The sequence below is a fragment of the Paramormyrops kingsleyae genome, chromosome 6 (genome assembly GCF_048594095.1).
Source record: "Paramormyrops kingsleyae isolate MSU_618 chromosome 6, PKINGS_0.4, whole genome shotgun sequence".
Taxonomy (NCBI): domain Eukaryota; kingdom Metazoa; phylum Chordata; class Actinopteri; order Osteoglossiformes; family Mormyridae; genus Paramormyrops; species Paramormyrops kingsleyae.
Genome location: NC_132802.1, coordinates 16,509,092 through 16,534,361, shown reverse-complemented (window position 1 = coordinate 16,534,361; position 25,270 = coordinate 16,509,092). Strand labels below are relative to the sequence as shown.

Genomic DNA, 25,270 nt, shown 5'->3' with positions numbered 1-25,270 from the left:
CCAACCTGCTCTGGTTAAGCGCCGTCCATGAGGCTACACCCCTCTTCACCTTCATCACCACCACCAGGAGCTTTCAAAAGGCAGCAGAGAGGGCAGGAAGATGGATACCACCCTCCCCCCCCCCAACTCTCCCCATCCTGAAACCTCTAACAAATTACTACATTCATATGAAGGGGCTGCATATGAATGAGATGCAGATACTGTCTCCATAACGGGCACTGCAGAGACGTGTTTGCAGAGTTATGGCTGTAAAGGGGGGGTGGGACATCGCTCGCTGCTGTCGCACCTCCTCTGTGAAGTTCTCACATTCATGCCACCCCCTACCCCTCCCCCTTCCCCAGCAGAGGATTTAGGCTACTCCAGATTCCAGCAATAGCATCTTCCTGACAGCAGCAAAAGGCAGCTCTAACCTAACATCAAGACGCCCTCATTTCGTATCTGCATGTAACTCTAAATCGATCTTAATTTAGCTGCCGCCTTGGGATTCACATGGAAGAGACCCATTGTTCCGGTTCTGAACGGTTATGGATCAAGTCGCAAAATGCTCAAGTGATACAGGAAGAATGTGCAGGAGAGAAACCCCTCGATTTTGCAAAGGGTCATCCTGTGGACGAGCTGGATCTTCGCGATCAGGATGAACTTCCTGATGACGGAAGGAAGATGCCAATTTTTGACCATGAGAAAGCAGATCTTGAGATGCGGGACGGTTTGGCCCTGCGTATTTCACAGGCTCCAACATCGGCCCTTCATTAAAGCTCAGTTAAAAACCCATTCTTATTCTTTGGCTTTTAATTCAATTAAGGAGCATGATGCTGTATGTGTTTGTCCTCTTCACTATTTTGATTTGGACAAGGCTTTCCATCAGTTCTGGCTGCCTGAAATTGAATTATTAATTTACTGTTTAACAAAAGCAACAAGGTGCATATATAAATAGCTTTTGAGGAAGACTCACAGATAGCACACAGGTGCCACGCCAGCCAGATGCCCCTCTCCCCTGGCTGTCGCGCTGCCCCCTACTGGGTTTAAGTGAGTGTGACACTGTGCTGGACCCCGGAGATTACAGGGAGGAGAGACGTTGAAGATGGAAACGGAAGCACCTGTGATGGAAAGCTGTGTGTAGCAACCTAATGACGTCTGGGCCTGGTCACACAGCACAGCAGTGCTACACATTCAGATTGTGCCACATCTGGTACACATCACACGTTATAAAATATGGCAGAGCTGTTAACATAGACTGCAGCAAAGAAATCGGCCTGCAAAATGATTTTAATATGCAAACAAGCCCTATCAAGGGTTCACCTTTTTTTAGCATTTGAAAGAGCCACACGGGACAGCCACAGCGAGGGAACAGCAGATACGTTTGTGATCTACAGCAGCACGTTTCAGGAAAGCCTGGTGTATCAGAATCCTCCACGTAGCAGGTGCCACATTCAAGGTTCCATGGACCTGAGAGGCAATCGAGTTTTACATGGAGGACACGGAAACTCTTTGCGCATCCCACTCTCCCCAGCGAAATGCAGGAGAACAATAGCCTTGGGTGTTTTTTTTAAAGAGGAAATTTGAATTAAAACCACATGGACCTCAGCTTTCCAGAATGATCTATGCTTATATAATGTTCCTTGGAGCAGATGACAGTACATCTTGGAAGGTATTTAACCCGAGGGAACTCAGTGCCGCAGTGAGAGTGTACTTAAAGAGATACCAGCACCCTGCCTCTGTGCCCCCCCCCCATTTCTGTCCAATTTGGGTGCAGTGGCGGATGAAAAACGTATTCGAGTCAAACATGTAACAGCAAAATGCCTCTGTGGTGAAGTTTCAGGAAGTAAGGTCAGACACATCACGCTGATCTTAAAAAAAGCGATAGGGACTGAATCCATTGTGACTCTACGATTCATTGACACTTTGCCGGAGTTGAAGCCGGAATGGAGAAGGCGTGAAGGATGATGGAATCGGACTGCTTGTGGATTGAATGTTCTGGAATTAATTTAAAGATATCCCTGCACTGGATACAGGGCATACTTAAAGCAGTCATCATCATGCATCATAGGTATCTTCGTAATTCATTATAATGCATGCATAAAATATTATAAAAAGGCAAAACAAATTATAGCCATGTTTATTATGCATTATGAATGCTTTATGAAGCTATCATCTAAATGTATTATGAAGGTATTTATAGTGCATTACAGGTGAGAGCTTCATAGAGCATTCATAATGCATAATAAACATGGCTATGATAATGTCTTTTTAGAAATAGTTATTGCCACTTGTATCATACTTTATTAAAGCACTATAATGCATTATGAAGGTATCTATAATGTAATACACATGAGTGATTTAAATAAAGTGTTACCGCAAAATCTAAGTGTATCTGGTAGTGCTCCTCTGCAGGCTGCTTTGGGAGTCAATGCCGTCTGCGGCTGTCAGGCCAGAGATGGTGAATGTGTCAGTCCCTAGTAAAGGACCCTGGGGAGCAGCCAGAGACTCTCGTTAGACACATTCACCAGCAGCACCTGGCTTCCTTCTGTCCTTGAGAAGCTTCAGTCACTGTCATTCTTCTGCTGGAATGAGATGTCTTCTAAAACCATCCCCAAAATCCCCTGGCAGTCTGAAAGGGAACGGGAAGCAGTGCAAAGGACCTTCTCAGTGGCCACATGCTAATATGGCTAATTTGCTAATATGGAAGCAAGGCTTCTTCTAGTCACTGCCATGGCTTGCCGGTCCGCAGTGGAGGAATGCAATGTGTTATTAGGTAATGATTCAACCATGATCCGAGCAGGAAAGGATGTTAAAGGTGCACCTTCTTCTACATGTTGTTCCTTTGCTGTTCTATAAAGCTGAGGGTAAGGCATGGTGCATGATGGGTAAAAAGCGTAGGCTCATTTCCAGGCCCCCCTGTGGGTTTCCACACTCACGCCATCTGTTCAGCCGGCCCACTCGTCAGCAGCAGCCAATCTAGCCCTCTCGCGGGGGACAGAGTCCTTGCCGTGTCATCATAACGTGTGACAGAGTCACCCCCTCGCACAAAGGGTGCGACCAAAGGACACCTGGGGCACAGGACTGCGAGGCCACATCTGCGTCCCGCTGTCATGGAGACCTGGGGGATGTAAAACAGCATGGAGCCATTCCTGTTGTCAGATTTACACTTAATAACAGTAACGAGAGTATTACGCCCTGTTCACATTTCAGACTGTCCACATCACACACTGTTCACATTGCAGACTGGCCACATCACACACTGTTCACATTGCAGACTGGCCACATCACACACTGTTCACATTGCAGACTGTCCACATCACACACTGTTCACATTGCAGACTGGCCACATCACACACTGTTCACATAACACACTGGTTTCAGATTTCAGATACTGATCTTTCTCACCAAAGTTCTTGGAGAACCAAGTGATTCTGAGGAGTTCAAGATCTAAATTCTGGTCTTTAAAATCCATCACTCTTACCACCATTTATCTTGTACTGGGTCACAGTCACCCTGTGGTTTATCCCAGGAAGCACAAGGCACAAGACAGGGGACACCCTGGACAGGATGCAGGTCCATCACAGGGCACAGGGCAGGGAACACCCTGGACGGGATGCCAGTCCATCACAGGCACAGGGCAAAGGACAGGGGACACCCTGGACGGGATGCCAGTCCATCACAGGCACAGGGCACAGGACAGGGGACACCCTGGACGGGATGCCAGTCCATCACAGGGCACAGGGCACAGGACAGGGGACACCCTGGACGGGATGCCAGTCCATCACAGGCACAGGGCACAGGACAGGGGACACCCTGGACAGGATGCCAGTCCATCACAGGGCACAGGGCAGGGGACACCCTGGACGGGATGCCAGTCCATCACAGGCACAGGGCACAGGACAGGGGACACCCTGGACAGGATGCCAGTCCATCACAGGGCACAGGACAGGGGACACCCTGGACGGGATGCCAGTCCATCACAGGGCACAGGGCAGGGGACACCCTGGATGGGATGCCAGTTCATCACAGGGCACAGGGCAGGGGACACCCTGGACGGGATGCCAGTCCATCACAGGGCACAGGGCAGGGGACACCCTGGACGGGATGCCAGTCCATCACAGGGCACAGGGCACAGGACAGGGGACACCCTGGACGGGATGCCAGTCCATCACAGGCACAGGGCACAGGACAGGGGACACCCTGGACAGGATGCCAGTCCATCACAGGGCACAGGGCAGGGGACACCCTGGACGGGATGCCAGTCCATCACAGGCACAGGGCACAGGACAGGGGACACCCTGGACAGGATGCCAGTCCATCACAGGGCACAGGACAGGGGACACCCTGGACGGGATGCCAGTCCATCACAGGGCACAGGGCAGGGGACACCCTGGATGGGATGCCAGTTCATCACAGGGCACAGGGCAGGGGACACCCTGGATGGGATGCCAGTCCATCACAGGGCACAGGGCAGGGGACACCCTGGATTGGATGCCAGTCCATCACAGGACACAAGGCAGGGGACACCCTGGACGGGATGCCAGTCCATCACAGGGCACACAAACACGAATGCTCATCTAAAGTACAAAGATAACATGATATGGAACTTCACATGCTCTGCTTAGGGTAAACACAATAGAATACTTTTAGGGGTTGTTGAAGGATTCACTCTTAAGGTTTTAATATTTCACTTCAAAGCTCATTAACCTCCAGTTTCCACTGCACATGTTCCCGCTCATCAGCTAATATTTATACAGCTCCAGCAACCTATGAAACCTAAATCAGCAACATGCTGCAGTCACATAACAGCAGCAGAGGCAAAGCGGGCAAAAGGTCATAAAACAGCAGGACACTGTCCAAACATCAACGGCTGCTCTACAGTAAACAGCCACCCTGTCGCAGAATGGGCCGGCCCACAGACAATGCAGTGGTGAAGCCGATGGTGGGCGGCTGTCTGCATCTGCTGAGCCCGTGGGGGTGGCCCCCCACCCTCTGACAGACATTCAGGTCAATGGATGGATGGATATATAGACAGACAGATAAACAGATAGAGCTGTGGAAACCACAGCAGATTTTTTTGTTTGTCATTTCTCAATTTATGGGTGTGTGTCTGTGAATAAAATATATATTTATATATATATATAGCAAACTGCAGCCTGGATCTTCCCTGTTTCTCATTGATGAAGGACTTCTCCTTTGCTATCAGTCCTGCTTCTAGGAGCCTGATATGAACTGTCCTAGCAGTGCACTTCACACCTGCACTTAATGTTTCCCATTCCTTTCCAAGGTCACTTGATGTCATCCTCTGATTCATGAGAAACTGTCGGATAAGTTAATGGTCATCTCTGACATTAGAAAGTCGCTTCCCTCCATTACCTGGCTGATTTCTGGTCGCTCCCAGTGTCTCCTGCTTCACGTTATTCTTGAGTGCTGCTGTCTTAGAAATTTTGAACTCTGGAAGCAACCTGCTGCTCAACGCAGCCTTCTGCCAGCAGAACCACGATTAAAGAAAGATTTAAAATTACAGATTTGTTTAGAAATATAGAGTTGACTCAATTTTTTCCATGGCTGTAGATTGGATGGATGGATGGATGGATGGATGGATAGATAGATGGATGGATATTCATCCGGAAGGAAACTGAAGGTGGACAGTAGCACAAAAATTATATTTAGACAGTAATAAGACATTTAGACATCCATAAACAGTAACAGTGTATAATAAATGCAAATAAACAGAAGCAGTGCTGAGTGACAGGGAAAGTGTTGCACGGAATTCTGTAGTAACGGCTCAGTAATAGGTAGTACTGCACAGTGGGTTGCACGGTGAATGAATGAATGCTCTGTGACGCAACACGCTGGAAAGAGAGCGAACAAGTGGCAGCTGAGCTAACAAGTCGATCACGCAATGCGATAGAAAGAGGTGGACAGGCAAACGGAAGACGGCTCCAGAGCCGCCGGCTCCACAGGCTCCAGCCCTCTGCGGCAGGGATGCAGGACGCCGGCATCTTTAGCCCAGATCTCACAGGCCGGGGGCCTCGCTAGCGTGCCGCCCCTGTATTGATCCAAAGCAAAGGAATGAGAGCAGGCTTCCTGTTTGCAGAGGAGAGAGAGAACAACTCAATTGCTGGAAGTGAACAATAGGGTCAAGGTGGAAAAACAGAGGAGGAAGAAGCGGGGATCGCCTGGAGGTCTGTCTCTGGAGAGCGGACATGTTATTTCATGCAGCAGGCACTCTTATCTAAGGTGGTACATAGCACCCCCCACTGTGTAAAGCTAGATAAAGTGCCATAGCTGGCCAGGTCACATGACTGACACCTCAAACTGCCCTGCCCAGCTGAACCACCCAGACAGACCCAGAGTGTCACCTCAGAAAGCAGCCTGAAGTGCACAGCCCTCCAGAGAGGGTGACAAGATAGGAAAGGCATGCCCCCCCCCCATTCCACCCACACCCACTGGGGGGGTGAGTGCATTACCAAGTGCTCAGGAATGTGTCGGCCCTGGAGGTAAACAGGTAACCGCCGCAGGAGGGAAACGGCCTTGACCGCCGGCCATTGTTGCGGGGGGGCTTTGTTTGTTTTCCGGCAGGCTGGGGGTTGACAGCACTCCATTGCTGACACACACACATACAGGCACACACATGCACATACAGGCGCACACACGCACATACAGGCGCACACACACACACACACACACACACACACATACAGGCGCACACACACACACACACACACACACACATACAGGCGCACACACACACACACACACATACAGGCACACACAGGCACACACATGCACATACAGGCGCACACATGCACATACAGGCGCACACACACACACACACATACACACACACACATACAGGCACACACACGCACATACAGGCGCACACATGCACATACAGGCGCACACACACACACACACATACAGGCGCACACACACACACACATACAGGCACACACACGCACATACAGGCACACACATGCACATACAGGCGCACACACACACACACATACACACACACATACAGGCGCACACACACACACATACATACACACATACATACACACACACACATACACACACACATACAGGCGCGCACACACACACACATACAGGCGCGCACACACACACATACACACACATACACATACAGGCACACACACGCACATACAGGCGCGCACACACACACATACAGGCACACACACACACATACAGGCACACACATGCACATACAGGCGCGCACACACACACACATACAGGCGCACACACGCACATACAGGCGCACACACGCACATACAGGCGCACACACGCACATACAGGCGCACACACACACACATACACACACATACAGGCGCACACACACACACACACATACAGGCACACACACGCACATACAGGCACACACATGCACATACAGGCGCACACACACACACACACACACACACATACAGGCACACACACGCACATACAGGCGCACACATGCACATACAGGCGCACACACACACACACACACACATACAGGCGCACACACACACATACAGGCACACACATGCACATACAGGCGCACACACACACACACACATACAGGCGCACACACACACACATACATACACACATACATACACACACACACATACAGGCGCGCACACACACACACATACAGGCGCGCACACACACACATACACACACACATACAGGCACACACACGCACATACAGGCGCACACACATACAGGCACACGCACGCACATACAGGCACACACACATACACACACACTGACACACCCCTTACCTGCACATGCCTCACCTTTGCTCAGCTGTCCTGAGGTCGCCATTATTTCACTTTACACCTTCTGCTTGCATACCACGCCCTGACATGTGCATTTCCATGGCAACCATGACGAATGCACAGATCTGTGACGTAGGCCGACGGCTGTCATGGCATCCGCATCGCCATGGTGATGGACAGGGTCTGGATTCCTCATACTGTCATGCTACAGGGTTGCCAACTCTCACACTTCTGGCGTGACACACTTTCACACTCGCATGCTCATGCAAGACATCTTACAGAAAATCTATATTATTCCATTATAAACCTAAAATTAGCTAAATCAAAAGTGTTGGGGAGGTTTGCAAAACCTGCAGGGTAAGGTAATACAACTGTCACATACACGTAAATGCATGTGCTGTGTCTTGAATTCCCAATCTCACACCAGTTAGCTGACCAGAGTTGGCTACCCAGATGATGAGCAGTCTGATAGCAGGAGAGGGGCCGGGGGGGAGGGCAGCTATTCCCCTCAGTGTTGCCCCCAGGAGACTTTGCAGATTACACCCGCTGGGATAATCCTGGATCCTGGTATGTTCCTCCAGCGGGAATACCGTGGTGTGTACACCTCGCCACGAGCAACACTGAAAACCAAGTGGACAGAAGAGCCAGAAAATCTCAGCATGCCGTGCTAAACGCCTTTGGGAGGATAACGACTCGAGGAAGATCACTGGACACCATTTTAAAGAGGATTGTATACAATGAGCCAAAAGAGAAACAACAACAAAAAAAAAAACAACCAAAAAGACCAAAAATCACGAAACAGCAACATTTATATCATGACTAACACTACTGATTTAAAAAACACATATTGAAATAAGATGAAAATTAAATTAGACTTTTTTTAAATCCCCATTCTGAAAAATGAGGCACTGATAACCCAGTAAACTGGGAGACACACAGGGACTGGTACATCTGCCCCATAACACCGGCTGAGGAGCGTTAATCGCGGGCTGTGATTTATGCCCTCATCTCCAAACTGAATCCCACGCCGTTAATCTGCCGGCCCTCCCTGGCAGCCCGGCTGAGGGCCGCCGCTCTCCGAGCAAACAGGACGCTCTTTCTGCCGTCCGCCAGCGTCTCTGTTAGTCAGCTGCAGTTATTTTTACGCTTCTCTCTGGCTGGGACAAAGGCCGCACTTTCAGGCGGCGAGAGCATTTCTGTAAAGCTGTTTGCTCGGGTTAGGCGTACACCCTGGCTCATAAACGACCCCTGTGTCTGCGCGACATCCTTTACAGCATTCCCGCGAGTCGAATTCCTGCTGGCTGTCTCACGGCTTCCTGACGGAAAGAGCAGTTTGATTAAACCAACTGTAAAAAGGTGTGTGTGCGCTCCGAATGACCAGCTTCATAGATGCGGGATTCTGTCAGGACGTAAATCATTCTTATTAATCACAATTTAGAATACTGGCCTGCCCAGAGAAGCCACTCGGACTGGAAGTTCATAAACTGCACAATAACCAGCTCGCAGCAAAAATGAGAATGTCGTCTCGCAAGAAAGGCTTCCTCAGTCAGAGCCCAGCAGTGCAGGGCAGATCTGCTATTCTGTATGCAGGCGCCACATCTCCAAATGTCAGATTTCACCCCTGAGGAAACCAGACCCGAAGACGGCCCTGAGGGTGAAAGCAGAGAGCGAACTCCGTCTAGCTGCGGTCTAACAGAAGCTACTCCAACGGCACCCCCTAGTGGCCATTTCAGAGCACTGCAATATGAAGGACTGAATTAAAATACAACCAACAGGGACATCGTGGAGACTACACAGAAACGTTCATTCTGGGAATGATATACTGGAGTGTTTTGGGTTTTCAGCGATGTAACCCAGCTGAGGATCATCACCGCCAGTCAGCACAGTAATTTGTCGGCGTCGGGACTCTCACAGCTGACATAAACCGCACGGCGGGTGTGAAGCTATGGAGACGGCGCTCCGCAGCCATGAGAAACTTTTAATAAATGAGATTAAAGGCTTCGAAGCGTTTATCCGTTTCGGGTCTCCGCCCGCATTTGCCGAGGAAGGGGAGGGGGCGAGTGAGGCTGAATCTGTGACTTCCCTCCCCAGCGCATATAAAAGCTGCGTGAACGGCCACCCACCACAGAAGCTTTAAAGATCGTGCCTCTGGGTGACCCCCCCCCCCCGCCTGCTGTGGTGGGGCTCTCCTTCATCACACATAAAATCCAGCACTGATAATAAATCCCTTCCCCAGTTTAAAAAGCCACCGACAAACTGCAAACATGGCACTTTACAGCAAGAGTGAGGCTCCCATTGAAAGTAAAACCTCATCAGACAGCAGAAAAGCGAGCTCATTAGCACCATACACTGTATACCACTACATATAAACAAGAAAGCCAGTCACAGAGATGTTTCAGTTTTTATTTTCATTCGTTTTTTCAGGAAAGTACATTTAAGACGGGAAGAAAAGGATTTACTAAAGCCTATACTTAAGCTTGCAACACAAACTTGTAAAACAAGACCAGGGGGACTAGAGCGGGGGTTTAAAAAAGCCATTCACAGCATTTTAAACAGCTGTCAAAGTGACCCCCCACCCCCGAAAGGCAGAATATTACAGTGAGGTGCTGATACTGTCAATCTTCAAAAACAAAAAACACAAAAAAAACCTTCAAGAAAAAAAATGTATAAAATCAGTCAGGAAGTCCACGTCATTGGGAGGTGTCCATTTGAGCTCCCTCTGAAAGCACAGAAACAACACGATTTACACGAGCATCTTTACATAACTACCAAGACAGCCCCCCCCTCAGAAAAGGAGCCCCGACAGCACACTCACGGGTCTCGTTGAATAGGAAGGAGTCCTGATACTCCTTCATGTACTGTGAGGAGCGAGACTCATCCAGGAAGAGCGAGTACACACGCTTGATGTCCTCCACCTGCACCTCGGTGCCCTGCGGGGCCAGGGAGGAAGGGTCAGTTTGGGTGGGGGGGCAGCAACCTGCTGACATCCCAGGAAGGAGCCCTGGCCTGAACTTAAAACTGAGAGGTCTGGAGTATTGTTCATAAGGGCAACGTGAATCGCTGGGAAAGGGAGGGCGGTGAAAGGGAGCCCGGAAATGGACCCACCCCTCGATACGCCTGCAGGTGGGGGGGGGGGGGGGGAAGCTGCCCACACACTTTCAGGACATTAAACATTCAACATGGCTGGCACAGAAGGTATCATATAATGCCAGGAACTGTACAAACACACAAATCATGCGAGGTAATATGAGAAGTTACGATGAACTTCTGTTTCTGGGGCAATAGGTGGCGTAGAGGTGAAGCACACGGGTACGGGTACGAGGTGAGCATGGCACCCACCCTGCGCTTCCGGCACACCAGGCCGGCGGTGCTGATCAGCTGGATTGCATAGCGGAGCGAAGTCTCCAAGCCAATGCGGGTCAGGACCGTGTGGGCTTCCTCGCTCAGCTCCACGTCCTCCTCCTCACACCTGGGGGGGGGGGGGGGGGGGGGGCAGAAGCAAGCAAAGGGGTGACAATGGAGGCTGAACCCAAACCGACTTTATTGTCAGATTCGAATCACAAAGATAACCGCAGGGTGGAAGCTCGTTGGCACAGGAGGCGGCGTGCTTTGGAAGTTACCGGATCTTGAGGATCTGCCGGGTCTCCTTCTCAGTGTAGGGCGAGGTGGCGATGATCAGCAGGCGGTCCAGCATGTCGATGGGGATCCCGTGAGGGCTCTGGTAGTTCGTCCCGCGGATCCTGCAATTTGGAGGGAAGGGTCAGGAGGGATCGTTCGGGAACGTGGCGGCCGACCGAGCGGGGAGTGTAATTTGGGAGCGGGGAGCACCTGGTGATGCCTCGGTTGGTGGCCATGATGAGTACAGGTGACAGGTCACTCTCTAAAGCACGGTTCAGGAAGGAGAAGCACTCCATGTCCAGCATGTGCACCTCGTCGATGAAGAGGACCTGTAATAATAATAATAATGATAATAATAATAATGTCAGAGAACCTGAAATCGTCACGTTGAACAGTGATCACACAGAGTTACGCCTAGTAGAGGTTAATGCTGCGTTTCATTTACCTCGGAGGTTGGAACTGGGAATGACGTCACACACGAGTTAACAGCATTCCAGTACAGCAAGTCGGAAAACCATTTAACGATACCAGGGTCCTGTTTCAAACAGCAAGACTACTTGCTTAGCTGGATAACTTGTTGGATTTAATTTACCCCAGTTTAAATGGACTTTATCTTCGTTCACTTACATTTAGGCCAGACTACGTTAAATCCTGCTTAATGAAACAGGCCCCAGTTCTAGCCCAGTTAATTGTTAGCCATATCAGTGTATAACACATCACGCAATATTTTGTGCATAAAAACACCGCAGCAACATGTCCACAGATGGAGGTTGGACAGTCATTTGTGTACGACCAATTTTAATGAGCCACAAAGAAAACTAAGTGCTAAAAAAACAGTATAAAACTATTGCTTTAACTTCTGCTGATAAAAGGCGCAGCCATCTTGAATTCTGAGCTCGGGGTTGTGTTGATACCTCCAAGTTCACGAGTTGGAATTCTGACTTCAGGGGGCGTTACAGTTGAAATTTCCAACTAGGAACACGGAATTTACGAGTTTCCAGTTCAAATGGAACGCAGCATAACTACAGGCAGCTCTCTACTTACAGAAAACTGAAGTAGATCCAGATTTATTTAAAAATCTCTGATACTTAAAGTTTACAGAAGCACTAACCCCAAAAAAGGCAACACATGCCTGTAAGTAAACATACTCTCTCTTTTCATTGATGTGTTCTTTAGTAAGTATTACTAGTATTTTTTATTTTTATGTCCTGAATGGTCAGGGAAAGTAAATCTGACTTTCATAAGGGTCTGTGGAACAAATTTCTTCATGTCACTTGAGAACTACCCGTATATCAGTACTTCAGAATCAAAAATATCTGAGGAATGCAACAGATTTACATTCCATGCGATACAAAAAAAAAATGTAATTAAAAGCTAAATAATGCAGAATATTGTATTCCTACATGTTTGGCCACAGTAGTATACTAGTGGAATTTCTATTGACCTAAATTTTGCACATTTTGAAGATGCGAACTAGAAACTCCCAAATTTCAAAAATACGTTTAAGAAAAAAAAATATTTATGTTCATTAGAGGTACTTTTTGTGGCAAGCTGAAAAAGAAGCAATTCACAAAACAGCAATGAAAACAGAATTTGCAAATCAATGGACATACAGGACATAATATTCCTTCTAAGGCTACAAGAGCTAGTCCTGCTCCATTTGAAGTACAAGACATAGATCTTAAATACTGTGGGCTGATACAGAGTGAGTATCATTCGTATGACACCCATTAATGGGAAGACATCCTGCTCGCACTTTCACTGTGGTAATTTAAGCAGAGTGTCCATGGGGGCTGTGGACTGACCCCTGGGATGATCTCTGCTTTCCCTTCCTCTCTCCACTCAGAAACTTTGGCGTTGATCTGTTCCCGGACCTCCGATTTGATCTCGCCGGTGTCACCTGCCATGTCAAACAGCACCCACACGGGTTAGCGGATGGAGCCCCTGCCTCGTCGTCACGGTGACCAAAGGCGGAGGCGGGGCGGACCTGAGAAGAGAGCTAGGAAGCCCTGTGTTCGACTGTTGATGACGTCGATCTCGTGGAGCGACACCGTGTGCACGACCTCCTTGCGCTTCTGCAGCTCCCCCTCTGGGCACTGGACAAATTGCGTCTGCAAGGCGGCAATGATGTTAGCGGACGAGGCACAGTCTGGGGGCAAGCGGGAGCGAGCCCAAGCTGAAGCAGACCTACCTGCGCACCCATGGCGTCGTAGTCGCGGGCTCGGGTGAAGGAGCGGCCCAGCTTCGTGATCTTCCCAGTGGCTTTGTCAATCGTGATCACGTCCCTGTGGAAGACAGTAGCCAGAATCAACAGCTGACTACGATCGGGGTCACGATGGATCAAGCCAGTGGTGAGAAAGGTCCGGAAACATACCCTGCTTGCACCCGCTCCTTACTGAGACTCTCAATCATTTTGCTGCCCAGGTCATAAATAGTTTCCATTTCTGTTGTTTTTAGGGTCAATTTGCCCACCTTTGCCCCCTACAGGACAAAATAAGGAACAAAACATTCAATCAGGTTGCAGCAGCTCCATGCAGTTTCACCCGCTGCAATCGCTACAAGTAGGGAAGGAAAACTGGCAACAAGAGAGGAAGAAAAAACAAATCCATGATACTGCCAAAAGTCCTCCTCCTACAGCCAAAGCCATTATTAGGGTTTGGTCATCCTGTAAAAGCCACCAAGCTCACCTAGAGACCCAGTCAAAGGCCGGTCAACTCAGAGACCAAACAACAGAAAGCCCAGCTCACCGTTCCAGTAGCGGGCCTGTCGATCTGGATCTCTACGACTTCTCCCTCGATAATCTCCGTCTCCTCCCTGTAAAGACGACACGACATCTGTACAACCGCTATAAAAACCAAAGGAAGAACATCCCTAATTCCATTAGAGCATCTTAGCCCCGCAGGACTGTGAGTTCTGCACTCTGTCCACGGCCGGTAAACGTGCTGGAAGAGTCTCAGGACGTAAGAGGAGCCCATTAAGTAATGGCGGAATCTTTCCACCCCAACCACTGAATTCCAAAGAGCCCTCTCAGGTAAATGAGTACTACACGCCACAAGAATGATTGCCGTGGGGAAGAAACCTAACTAGCTTACATGGTTCAGACCCCCACAGGACACGCGCACTAGTTCCCCCAGCATCTCATTTACTTATTTATATGTATGGGTTCTGTGTGAACCAGTTTATCTATCAGCTTTTTAACTGCTCTATTGCACAGCTTCAGTCTGTGATCTTTATCACCGACTTTTCCAGTCTTGTGACATACCATGCCAAATGTCCCATACAAACACATTTACTTGGCAATAATAAAACAGATTCTGGACAGCACAGAGGCTAAGAGAAAAAACAGATGCTGTATAAACAGGTGGCACTTTGGGGCAGCTTAATACAGATGCAAAGGACTCCTGGCAGCACCCACTTGATCCGAACGCCGATGGCTTTCCGGAAAGCCTGGCTCAGGGCCTCCGTCTTGCTCATCTCCAGGGAGAAGATCTCGCTGCCGGCGAGCGCTGTGAAGGGTGTGTCCGTGCCGAGGGACTGCGCAATGCCTGCAGAGCCAAAGGGGAGCAGCCATCAGCGCCAGCTACCAGTCATGGGTGCAAGGCCCGAAATGACAGTAAGGGGTGCCAGTAATACCCATGGCGATGGCGGTCTTCCCAGTGCCCGGCTGGCCGGCGATGAGAACGGCCCGGCCGGCGATGTGCCCATCTTTGATCATCTCCAGAATGAGACCTGCTGCCCTACGGGAAGCCAACTGGCCGACCATCCCCTGGGACACCTGCGAGGAGAGGCCAGCCATCAAAGGCAGGCACTAGGAGTGGGCACCATGAGAAGCGGACAGCCAATCGGGTCAGTCAGAGGGGAGCTTACCTGACGAGGTTCTAAGGCATCATCCAATCCGAGGCCGCGAATATGAGAGTGTGCACCTGGGCAGACCAATCAACAGACAGGTCTTAACTTCATACTTAACATTTAATGCTAAAATCCCAGCTGACGGAGTGACTCATAGACACAGCAAAGCCAATATCAACTTCCTTTTTAAGTAGTGTACAAACACAAGTATAGGTGACAAAGGACTATGTTCAGAAAAGACAGTACATAAAGTATTAAAAAAAAAACCTTCAACCTGTAAATGTAAGGATAAAATTCTCCAGTGCTCACCGATTCTCTCAATTCTGGTGATATCACGCACCTCTGGAACCTTGGTTGCTGCCATCTATATAGAAATCAACAATGATAATATCAATTATACTTTAATGTTTAGGAGACTGGCTTTAGGCTCAAAAAAAAAAAGTTCTGATGCTGTCAATTTCAATTATCTGGTGAACTTGACCAATTACCAATTCAGCTATTACAACCACCTATTTACATCTGCCAGTTAGAAAAAGGTGCTAAAGTAAAACAATGTAAATGTTTAAAGTGAATTATGGCCTGATTACCTATCAAATTTGCATTATGTAAGCTTTGGGTTGACATATTGAGTCTGAGCGACGTTGCCATAGTGACGGTTACCCGCCACAACAAAGAAACATGTCAGGATATGCTTTAAACGAGAAGGTAAAATAATACAGTGCTAAAATGCTAAACATGCTAACTGCCAAGACAACTCACAACTAGATAAACTAATTCATAGCTAAATTAAGTACTAATCACACCACTAACCCGACCACATTCAATAAATCGCTATTCCGGTTATATTAACGTATCTAGTGAAGACCACCCTATATATAGACATTAAAGACAGGGAACATACACCTATGAACCAACCAGTTTTATAGCCAGTGTAATTTAAATTACTTAACATTTTAATTTAATGACAAGTCAAGAGCTAATTGTGTGGCCATTGCGGATTCGTAAACAAAAACTGCGTTTTAATCAGCAAGATATGACAAATCAATGATTAAGGAAATTATTCAGAAAATGTACGATTAAGTGTATAAGACAACAAAACTTATAATGAACATTTATTTGACTGCTAATGTTGCTAATTCCATTCATCGCTTGACTGCCTTCTTTACGATAAATTGTCAAGAAATACATACTGGAAATAACCCTGCAAAACGGATTAACGCAGCGCAATTCCACGCCTTTTACTTAAAAACACCAGGAGGAAACATATATAAAGAAAGCATTTATTATAGCATTGCACAGCGTGGCCTCACCTGAGCTGCCATACTTTTGAAAATGCGGCGGCCGTTCCACAGCGCGTACGTCCGAAATCGTTCCGAGTAGGAACTGCATTCAGACGTCAACAGTTCCGGAAGTTAAAAGTTCCGGATGTAAAATATTGCGGACGTCAAAGGTTACGGATATAAAATTTCCGGACATCTGAACTCTTTTTAAGGGCTGACAGATATCCCTTGACAGAACCAACCCCAGTAAGCAAAGGCCGCTTTTTAGGCTAAAACAGTTTGTCCTCCACCACGGTGTAACTAATGGTGTGACACCCTCAGAATGAATAATTACTGAACTTAAGTAGTTGATGATAGTTTATACCTGTGCACTATCATCGCCCATAAAATTTTACATACATTTTTACACTACCAAATAATTTTTTTGCTGTACATAAGAGAATTATTGTTGTATACTGCACGGATATTGTGATCCAAGAGACTGTTGTACCCTTTATAACAGGGGCTGAAAATTATGGTGTCCCAAAGCCCTCAACCAACAGATGTAAGGCTGTGGTCCTACAGAGGGATGAGCTCGCACCCCCTGGCCCAACCTGACCCCCCTGCAGCAGCTGAAGATGAAGACGCACTGGGAGAGGAAGGTAGGTATGTGGCAGGGACCTTGGGGACTGTGACATGCCGGCAATGGTGGCCTCCACGGCTCCTTCTGGACTAAGGGGTGACAGGGGATGGTTGACATTGCAGGTCCAGTATGAGGGACTAATTATGTAGGCTACTGCCATGCCTTGCACAGCACCATCCGTATATGTAATGGTGCTATGTAATGTGTACATTCAAATGTTTTCTGTTGTAAATGACAAGTGTTATTACCTTGTAATGTTTACTGTGCATTGCATCTGTTTTACTAGTGCGCACCGTGATTGTGAGTGTCATGTCAATGGCTGGCATAACTCTCTGTGCTGCTGCTAGTCAGCTTTGGCTGTGCTGTAATAATAGATGCAAACTCCTTGCTTTTAATAAAGAGCACGCCTGTTTTCTAAAAACATCACCCACAATGCAGGTCCCGCTGCAATAATTTAAAGCATGAGTGTTCAAATTACGGTCTTCAAGGTCTGAGCACTGCTGATTTTCCAGCCGCCTTTACCCGTGCCCAATCAGAATCAGTCATTATTAAATTAAGTACCTGGGAGAACAGAAAACAAGGCTAGTCCAGATTTGAAGGCTCTGCCCTCTGTTCAATAGGCGCATCATGCTCAACAAGTTTATCTCAGGAAATAGGAATGTACCAGTGATGCTCCTTTCATTTTGGGAAAGCCTCAGCCACAGCCCCCACTTTTCAGGAGAATTCCTCCTGTGCCAGGCTCTCCCAGTAACTGTAAATGCTATGTGTGAGCAGCAGGGGGGGCCGTAGGGTAGCAAATCACAGTAAGACACTCAGATTCCCTTTATAATCTTTTATTAAGTAGTTTATCATCATTTGAGAAATTATAAAAAAAATTCCATCCATCTATTGTCCAACCCGCTTATAAAAAAAATTAAATTAAAAAAATCATTAATCCATTGTTTAATTGATAAATGTGATTGTTAGAGGGTCATTTACAGTAACGAGAAAACTCAAGAAATAAATGTCTTTCACCCAAATTAATAAAAACTTGTTGAATTTAGTTTTATAAAATGCTAAATAAGACTTCACATCCCCCTTGAATTTAATTTTTGCTTGTCTTTTAAATCACAGTATGCCGTTATCCATTTTGTTTGTCAGACTGATTTAACCAGAATGCTGAAATAAAACAATGCATAACAATGCATTTACAGTGCATTTACAGTGCATTTACAGTGTATTTACAGTTGGCATATGGTTATGGCAGACTCATACCAGACCCAGAAGCCGGCATACAGGGTCTCAGTGAAGGAGACCTGGAACCTGTGTATTAGGGACATCGTGTCGGAGACCCCGTAGAAGGACAGCGTGCCTGCGGAATAATCCAGGAAGACCCCGATGCGGGATGAATACGGTGCTTTGATCTCCACCTGATCTTTGTTATGGCAGGCCGAGTAGCTGGAGTCAGAGCAGAACAAGCTCCAGGACTTGCGGTTGTACCCGATGCGTGATCCGTCGCCGTAGCCTGTCCGCTTGATTCCATTGTAGGTTACACCTATGGATGTCCCCTCCCCGCTCCATTCCACCTCCCAGTAGTAACAGCCCCCGGACAAGGGCTCCTTACACAGCACCTGGGGTAGACAATCAAACCTCTGGGTGCTGTCAGGGTATGACTGGGGCTCCTTCTTCAGGGTTGCCTTCCGATTTCCCCTGGACAGGTACAGCTGTCTGTATGCCGTGCTTTGGTCCAGTGTGAGCTGACAGGCATCTGCATTAGGAGACAGTTCACGTCACTGTCTAAAAGCATCACGTGGAGAGCGCATTTTCATGGTAGCATTGTGCATGTTTGAATAACCCTCCACTTATTTATGAAGTCAGAATTATTTGTATACTTATCTCCTGCTTCCATAAAATTTGCTGCTGATGAGGACTTGCTCAAGGAAAATGGATAAATTGTTTTTCTGTAAGCTTTAGTCATTTTGCACCCAGTACGCATCATGTTTGCTTTAACTTGTTTATCTTCTTATTGTAAATTTAATGCTTTTCATTTTAAACAATCATTGTTCTGCTGCTGGCAACATCATTTATCAAAATTCTGGGCCTACAAAATAAAGGAGGACAAAACAAACAGAGCTCCCCGATGCTAGCAGGGAAAAATACACTATTCTGCTTTTGTTGATTTTGTACAGACTGTCAGGAAACGTCCCTCCCTGGACTCTGCTGGGAACGTCAGTTGCATTGTGATTAATTTCCAAACAATGCCAATGATTGTTATTGTATTAATCAGAAAGGGGGCCGGGTTAAGATTTGTGAGCGCCAAGCTTCTGTGTCCTACGGCTACTGTCATGAGTCAAAAAGCATCTGCTGCATTTTCCTTAACAAGTGAGGACAATGTTCAGACTGTGAATTCTCCCAAACACATGCTGGCAACTGGAAGCAAGTGATGTTCAGCGAAGCAGACAAATGACAAACCCAAATCCCCATTTGTGTCAAATGTGGAAAACACCAAGTGAACCCTTAAGACCCGTAGAAAAAGCTGAAAATCCAAGAAAAAAAACATGCTTTCTGCTTTGTGTGGCAGGTGAACTGCTACAAAAAATGGCTGCTATCCAAGGTTTGGATGCCACCCCTCCACCAGGTCTCCAGAGGCGGGAACACGGCGCAGGTAAACATCACCTGCCTGATGGCTACGTTTCTATCCACCTCAGCCGGTCAGAGCTGGTGAGATACTTGCAAGATGTCACGGCCCGAGGGAGCGTATCGCGAATCTGGAATACCAGAAGTGCCACAACACTATTAACTATACTGTGTGTGAATCGATCATTCAGGTTCTCATTCATTTGTATGCGAAAGACACTCTAGCTTTTCTGGAAAAGTCCCTTGGCTCGTTCTTCTGTCCTGAGGCACCTGCCTAACGGTCTGCAGCATCTGCGAGTGTCCAGCCGTCTTCCTCCTGACATTCCTCACCGCCACTGCCTCCGCATTTTGAGGATGTCCTACGCAACCCCCCACGGAAGGACTGGCTCATTAGTTAACCAATGAATTCAGTCTGCAAGTGTGTGCTGTAGATCTATAGGCAGAGTTAAATGTCCCTGAAAACTTGTGTTTCACTTTAGATCAATATAGTTAGATGAATGGCCCAAACAGTTAGGCAGAGCATATAACCTGGTACAATGGTATGGACAATTCCTTAAAATCTATAAAAACCAACCATTTGAATCCGTGGCTGCCTGAGTCAGGACAACCGGCTACGTGCTAATTCTGCCTGTAGACTAACCGCACTCAGGAATGTAGCATGGAAGGCAGCTCCATTCTTGAGGTCACGTTTTTCAGTGGGCAAAGTGCCAGATCAGAGGTCTACATGTCTTTCATGGCCTTTATCTCTCGTTTTGGGATCCTAACCAGAGGTAGCATGTAAAATCCTCATATGAGTGACTTTAACAGCCCCATAAAAGCGGATCTGAATGTCTCCACTGGCAGCCCATTTGGCCAGTTCTCCTCCACCTTTCATTATTCGTCACACCGTGACACAGAAACGCTAATCAGCAGTAAAGACTCACATTTTAGGAAGTCGTCTCTCTGCCGAGGCTCCTGGGAAGGCGTTTTGTAGAGGCTCACGTCGTTTGCTGCAGAAATAGACAAGCGATGAAGATCATGCCGGTGCCATCAAAGAAACCCTCAACGCTGGTTATATTGAATCATTTTGAATATTTTCGGTCATTTATAATGTTTTCGAGACTAGCCGAACACTCAGAAAAACAAGCCTTTGCACTCCTCATGGGCAAAGATTATAGGCATTTGTATCGGAGCTTGATTGAGATGCCTTTGCTGAAGGGCTCTGATAGTGTAACGTGGCTCGGCTTGCTATTGTCAGAAAGCCCTTTGTATGCACAGCATGGGTCAACATCCAGCCTGACTTTCTGTATAATCAGCCAAGGCAAACAAGGAAGGACAACTGATAACCACAACAGTGTGGAGCACTAAGCTACCCGACCTCAGATGCTGATTAACTGCTTAGCTGTACCCTGAAAGCAATGACTGTGTACAACATTCACCCCCCAAGATTACAGTCAAAGTGACTGGGTGGGACCAAAGGGGAATCTTCCCATGGTATTCCCCTGGAATTACCACAGCTAAACTGCTCTGCTGGCATGAAGGATCTTTATTGTCTTGATCAAGCTTTGGATTTTTTTAACAAGTGAACTAAATTTCCACTCAGGGCCACGTGTTCGGAGATGTAATCGAGCCTTTGTCACTCACATTTCATTGTGCGTCTTCTTTTTCGATCATCCAGCTGGCAAAAAGGCATCTTGTTCACTGTGAGTCGGAAAAAAAAACAGTGTGTGAAAAACCTGACAAATCATGTGTTTATGTTGAAGAGTTATACCCAAAAATGATGAGCTAATGGAACATCGACGTGATGAATGAAGAGCCAGGCCCTCACGCACCGGTCTTTGCGACCTTGACCAGCTCCTCATTGGTGTACTCATTCAGGTGCACCTTCATCTCAGAGACCGCTTTGGTGACCGGGCCGAAGGAAAAGTACGGGTTTACAGTCACGGTGGGTAACTCCTCGGCCTCCGTCTGGGCGATGAGCATCTGGAAGCTCTGAAACAAGCAAAATAGCCCAGCGTCAGCCAAAAAGTATCATAAATAAAAGCCATTGGGTTTTTTTCAGCCATTAGCGTGTCTTCTTTCATTGTTACTGTGACAGAATGCCTGTGATTGGTCAGAAAACCCCCTGCAGCAGCAACTCTCTCTGCCCATTAACATCCTGTTTACTTGATAGCAATTTGAGATACTGGTGGTGTCAGAGCATTTAAAAGAGAGTCAGGGCCAAATACAGGAAAGGAACGACTGTCCTCATACCCAAAGGACTTGGCAAATCCTTTTAGGAAGCTCATCTGGCAGGAAGCTTTGACCTTTGAAAGTCACCCCTGGAAGAGCTTTGCCAGTTTTACAAAGACGGGTGGGACATTAGGCAGAGTATCCTAAGAAATGACACTTTATTTGCCTTTTGTACAGGTGTTAGTTTTCACATATCCCATCTTGCTCTCCTTTGAAGCATACAAACACACGTGTAGAGGTGAGAGTGAAGTTTGTGGTCATGACGTAGGGTCAGCTGTCCATCCAGCGCCCCCATGTATTTTCGCTGAAGGTACAAATGGAGATGTGGCTGCTCTACCAAGCACAGGATTCGAATCAGTGACTTTCCAATCAAACCACTGAGTCACACAGCTCCCCCTAGTGGAGGAGAACCTTATGCACTCGAGCTGCTGTTAGGAGGTCACCTGGATGAAGTGGATGTGGTCTTCGGTGCGGGAGAGCTGCGTCAGCTCTGCATCCCGCTTCTTCAGGTCGGTGATCTCCTGCGTCAGGCGCTCCATGTGTCCCTCTGCACTGGTGGTGGCCGCCTTCTTGTTCGAGGAGATCAGCTTGGACATCTCAGCTTGCATCCTCTCGATGGAGCGGAGCATGTCGCCAAATAGCTTCTCGCTCTCTTGCAGGGCCCTCTGGGCAGAACTCTATGAAGGGGAGGAGGAACATGGGATTGAAAGCCTGCGAGATGATCTTCACTAACCATGGTCTGATGCAGTCAGTAGTCTCATAAACAAATCACCCTGCCCACTCTTTAATGGGAGATCAACTCAATTAAACTGTTAGGATTACCAATTAGCAGAAGTTATCTAACCACATGAATAGAGTCAGGCATGCCTTCAGAGCTTGCAGAGCCTGTCGGAGCTCCTCCATTTGCTTGACTCTCTCGTGGATCTTCTGCTGAACTTCGGCCTGGGTGGCTCCTAGCAGGTTCTGAGGAAAGAAAAAAGGGGTTTTTGAAAGCGAGTTGCCAAAATCTCATGAAGCAACAATTAATTCACAGCATGAATGAGGCAAAGTCTAAGTGATATCAGCTACTTCGTGACCGCACCTCCTTTGCAAACCTGCCCATGATTTTCTCAGCTGCATGCTAAAAGAAGTGACCAAATATTCACTTAGATGTCCCAAAACATTTTTTAGAAAAGTTTTTGCCTGGGAGAGCACAGTGTTTTTACGACTAAGACCTTTCAGGTGTCCAGTGTCAAAATAATGCATAGTGTAGCACGTTGCTATGCAACCAAAAATCACACAGAAGAATAACTGACACACCCAGTGCAGTTTATAACACAACAACTACTATCACCCCATAAAACACTGCTCTGATTTTCGGACCATAAGTTGGTTTCTTTTCAAAAGCACTCACCTTGAGTAAATTGATGAGAAACAAAACCTGTGCGATTATATGTAATAAACCCTTTAGAAGACACGGCAGGTGCAATAGACATGATTAATGAAGACTGAAAATGCCATAAGGTGGGCATTAGCATTGTTAATGCATTGTTGTCTCTTGGGCGCTTACTGCGCTTCTCCATCACGTGGTCGCACACGACCGTGTCCTGAGGACTCCTAGTAGCCGCCCGGCCTGCGCCCAGCTTTTCTGCACACCCCCAGTCACCGTACCTGCTTCTCCTGCCTCTCCTGCTCGGCAGACACCATGTCGTGGCCTTTGTGCTCCTTGACGGTGCAGAGGACGCAGATGCACATCTGGTCGGTGCGGCAGTAGAGCTCCAGCCCCTTCTGGTGCTGCGGGCAGATCTGCCGGTCCAGGTGCCCGGTCTCGTCCACCAGCTTGTGCCGCTTGAAGGTGGCCGACTCGAAGTGTGGCTTCAGGTGCTTCTCACAGTAGTGAGCCAGGCACATCAAGCAGGACTTCACCGCCTTGTGCTTCTTCCCGATGCAGATGTCGCAGCCCACATCCTGCGGACCGGCGTAGTTGTAGTCCGGATCTGGGGGCGGCGGCGGATACGACTCCCGGGGTCCACCGGAATACCGGGACACCCGACGGGGGTTGGGCCTCTTGCTGTAGGACACCTTGCACTGGGGGCAGACGTATGAACCCGTGTGGTCGGCATGGTCCCAGTAGGTGCTCAGGCAGACAGAGCAGAAAACATGTCCACAGGAAATAGACACGGGGTCCCGGAGGTCCTCCTTACAGAGATAACAGATTTCCTGATCCGATGCCATCGCTGCACGTTCGCCTATCTGCTATCCTGCTCAAGCCGCTGGCAGGTCAAGCAGAGACTGACGCAACACGGTTGCTGCAGCAATTTATACTGAGTACATAGGGAGGGTTTTATGATAAACAGGTTGAGCAGAAACTAGTGAAAGAAAGGGGTGTGTCTCACCTGGGCCAAAGGAATAGTCCAGTTCCGTCACGAGAAATCCAACGAGAGGGAGGAATGATGAAAGTATGTGAGCTGATGATGAGTTTACCTTTGAAAGTAAGAGCTGAACGGACAGTCAGACGGAGCTACAGCATGCAGGTTTTCAGCGAGAGTCAGAGATGCCGACGTTATCGTTAATAAAATCATGTCAGTGGTGCTTTGCGGAAAGATCATGCCAGCACATTTACATTTATTTTATCTAGCAGACACTTTTGCCCAAAGCGACATACAAGGCAAATAGCACATTGCAAACATATGACTGTCGAGGAGTCGATTAGGCACAATTGTGGCTAGGCTGAGCTTCCAGGGAATGCCCAGGTACGAGTGTAAGCAGCGTAGGAGCAAGAGCTACACAACAACTTCCAAACAAAGCAAGAAATTAATTAAACTACTATTCAATCAGCAGAAAGTGCAACATTAAGAGCATCCAGGGAGCATGGAGTAGAGTCGGACTGTAGAGGGGCTCCTGGAACAGATGTGTCGAGGCATGTGGGGGTTTTCCATGAGAAGCATATGCAAACCAGCAGGGGGTGGCGCATAGGATCATCTTAACTGTGAGGGTCCAGCTTCACAGGTGCAGGACCGCTTTCAACCAGGCAAAGCTAATGCCTTCAGGGCAGATTTCATGGAAGACCATCAGAGAGGAGCACGCTGTTGTCAATGCGGCCATATGTGTTAGCATAAAGCACCGGGGACCAGCTGAGCACTTAGGGAGCTGCACTCTGCACGTTTCCAAATGCTGACCTCCTCTCACTCCAGACCCTCAAAAAAGCAGCCAGACAAATCCACAGCCCCGCTGATTGAAGGCTGAACACAGCCTTTTACACTTCTCCACAACATCCGAGTTGCTGAAAGAGAAATCGCTGTTTGGGCAAACAAGGGGAAACATTCAAG

The 25,270-nt window shown here is 47.8% G+C and overlaps 2 protein-coding genes across 4 annotated transcripts; both read right to left on the bottom strand.

Annotated features, from left to right (window-relative positions):
* Positions 1 to 10,155: 10,155 nt before the first annotated feature.
* Positions 10,156 to 16,627, bottom strand: ruvbl2 (RuvB-like AAA ATPase 2). The gene is made up of 15 exons (XM_023832946.2): positions 16,544 to 16,627; positions 15,543 to 15,597; positions 15,252 to 15,307; positions 15,018 to 15,159; positions 14,800 to 14,929; positions 14,132 to 14,198; positions 13,759 to 13,865; positions 13,576 to 13,669; positions 13,372 to 13,495; positions 13,190 to 13,284; positions 11,595 to 11,713; positions 11,387 to 11,506; positions 11,106 to 11,235; positions 10,582 to 10,696; positions 10,156 to 10,485 (listed from the first exon to the last, which is right to left on the bottom strand). The coding sequence occupies exons 1-15, from the start codon at positions 16,553 to 16,555 to the stop codon at positions 10,457 to 10,459; spliced, it is 1,395 nt and encodes a 464-aa protein (XP_023688714.1). The 5' UTR covers positions 16,556 to 16,627; the 3' UTR covers positions 10,156 to 10,456.
* Positions 16,628 to 17,952: 1,325 nt separating this feature from the next.
* Positions 17,953 to 24,901, bottom strand: ftr83 (finTRIM family, member 83). 3 transcript variants are annotated; one of them, XM_023833047.2, is made up of 8 exons: positions 23,613 to 24,900; positions 22,830 to 22,925; positions 22,406 to 22,639; positions 21,563 to 21,722; positions 21,375 to 21,431; positions 20,675 to 20,740; positions 19,791 to 19,882; positions 18,748 to 18,882 (listed from the first exon to the last, which is right to left on the bottom strand). In XM_023833047.2, the coding sequence occupies exons 1-7, from the start codon at positions 24,174 to 24,176 to the stop codon at positions 19,827 to 19,829; spliced, it is 1,233 nt and encodes a 410-aa protein (XP_023688815.1). In that variant the 5' UTR covers positions 24,177 to 24,900; the 3' UTR covers positions 18,748 to 18,882; positions 19,791 to 19,826. The 3 variants fall into 3 exon arrangements, with proteins under 3 accessions (XP_023688814.1, XP_023688815.1, XP_023688816.1); XM_023833048.2 differs by having other exon boundaries at positions 18,753 to 18,882; positions 19,795 to 19,882; positions 23,613 to 24,901; XM_023833046.2 differs by lacking the exon at positions 19,791 to 19,882 and having other exon boundaries at positions 17,953 to 18,882; positions 23,613 to 24,896.
* Between the last annotated feature and the right edge of the window lie 369 nt (positions 24,902 to 25,270).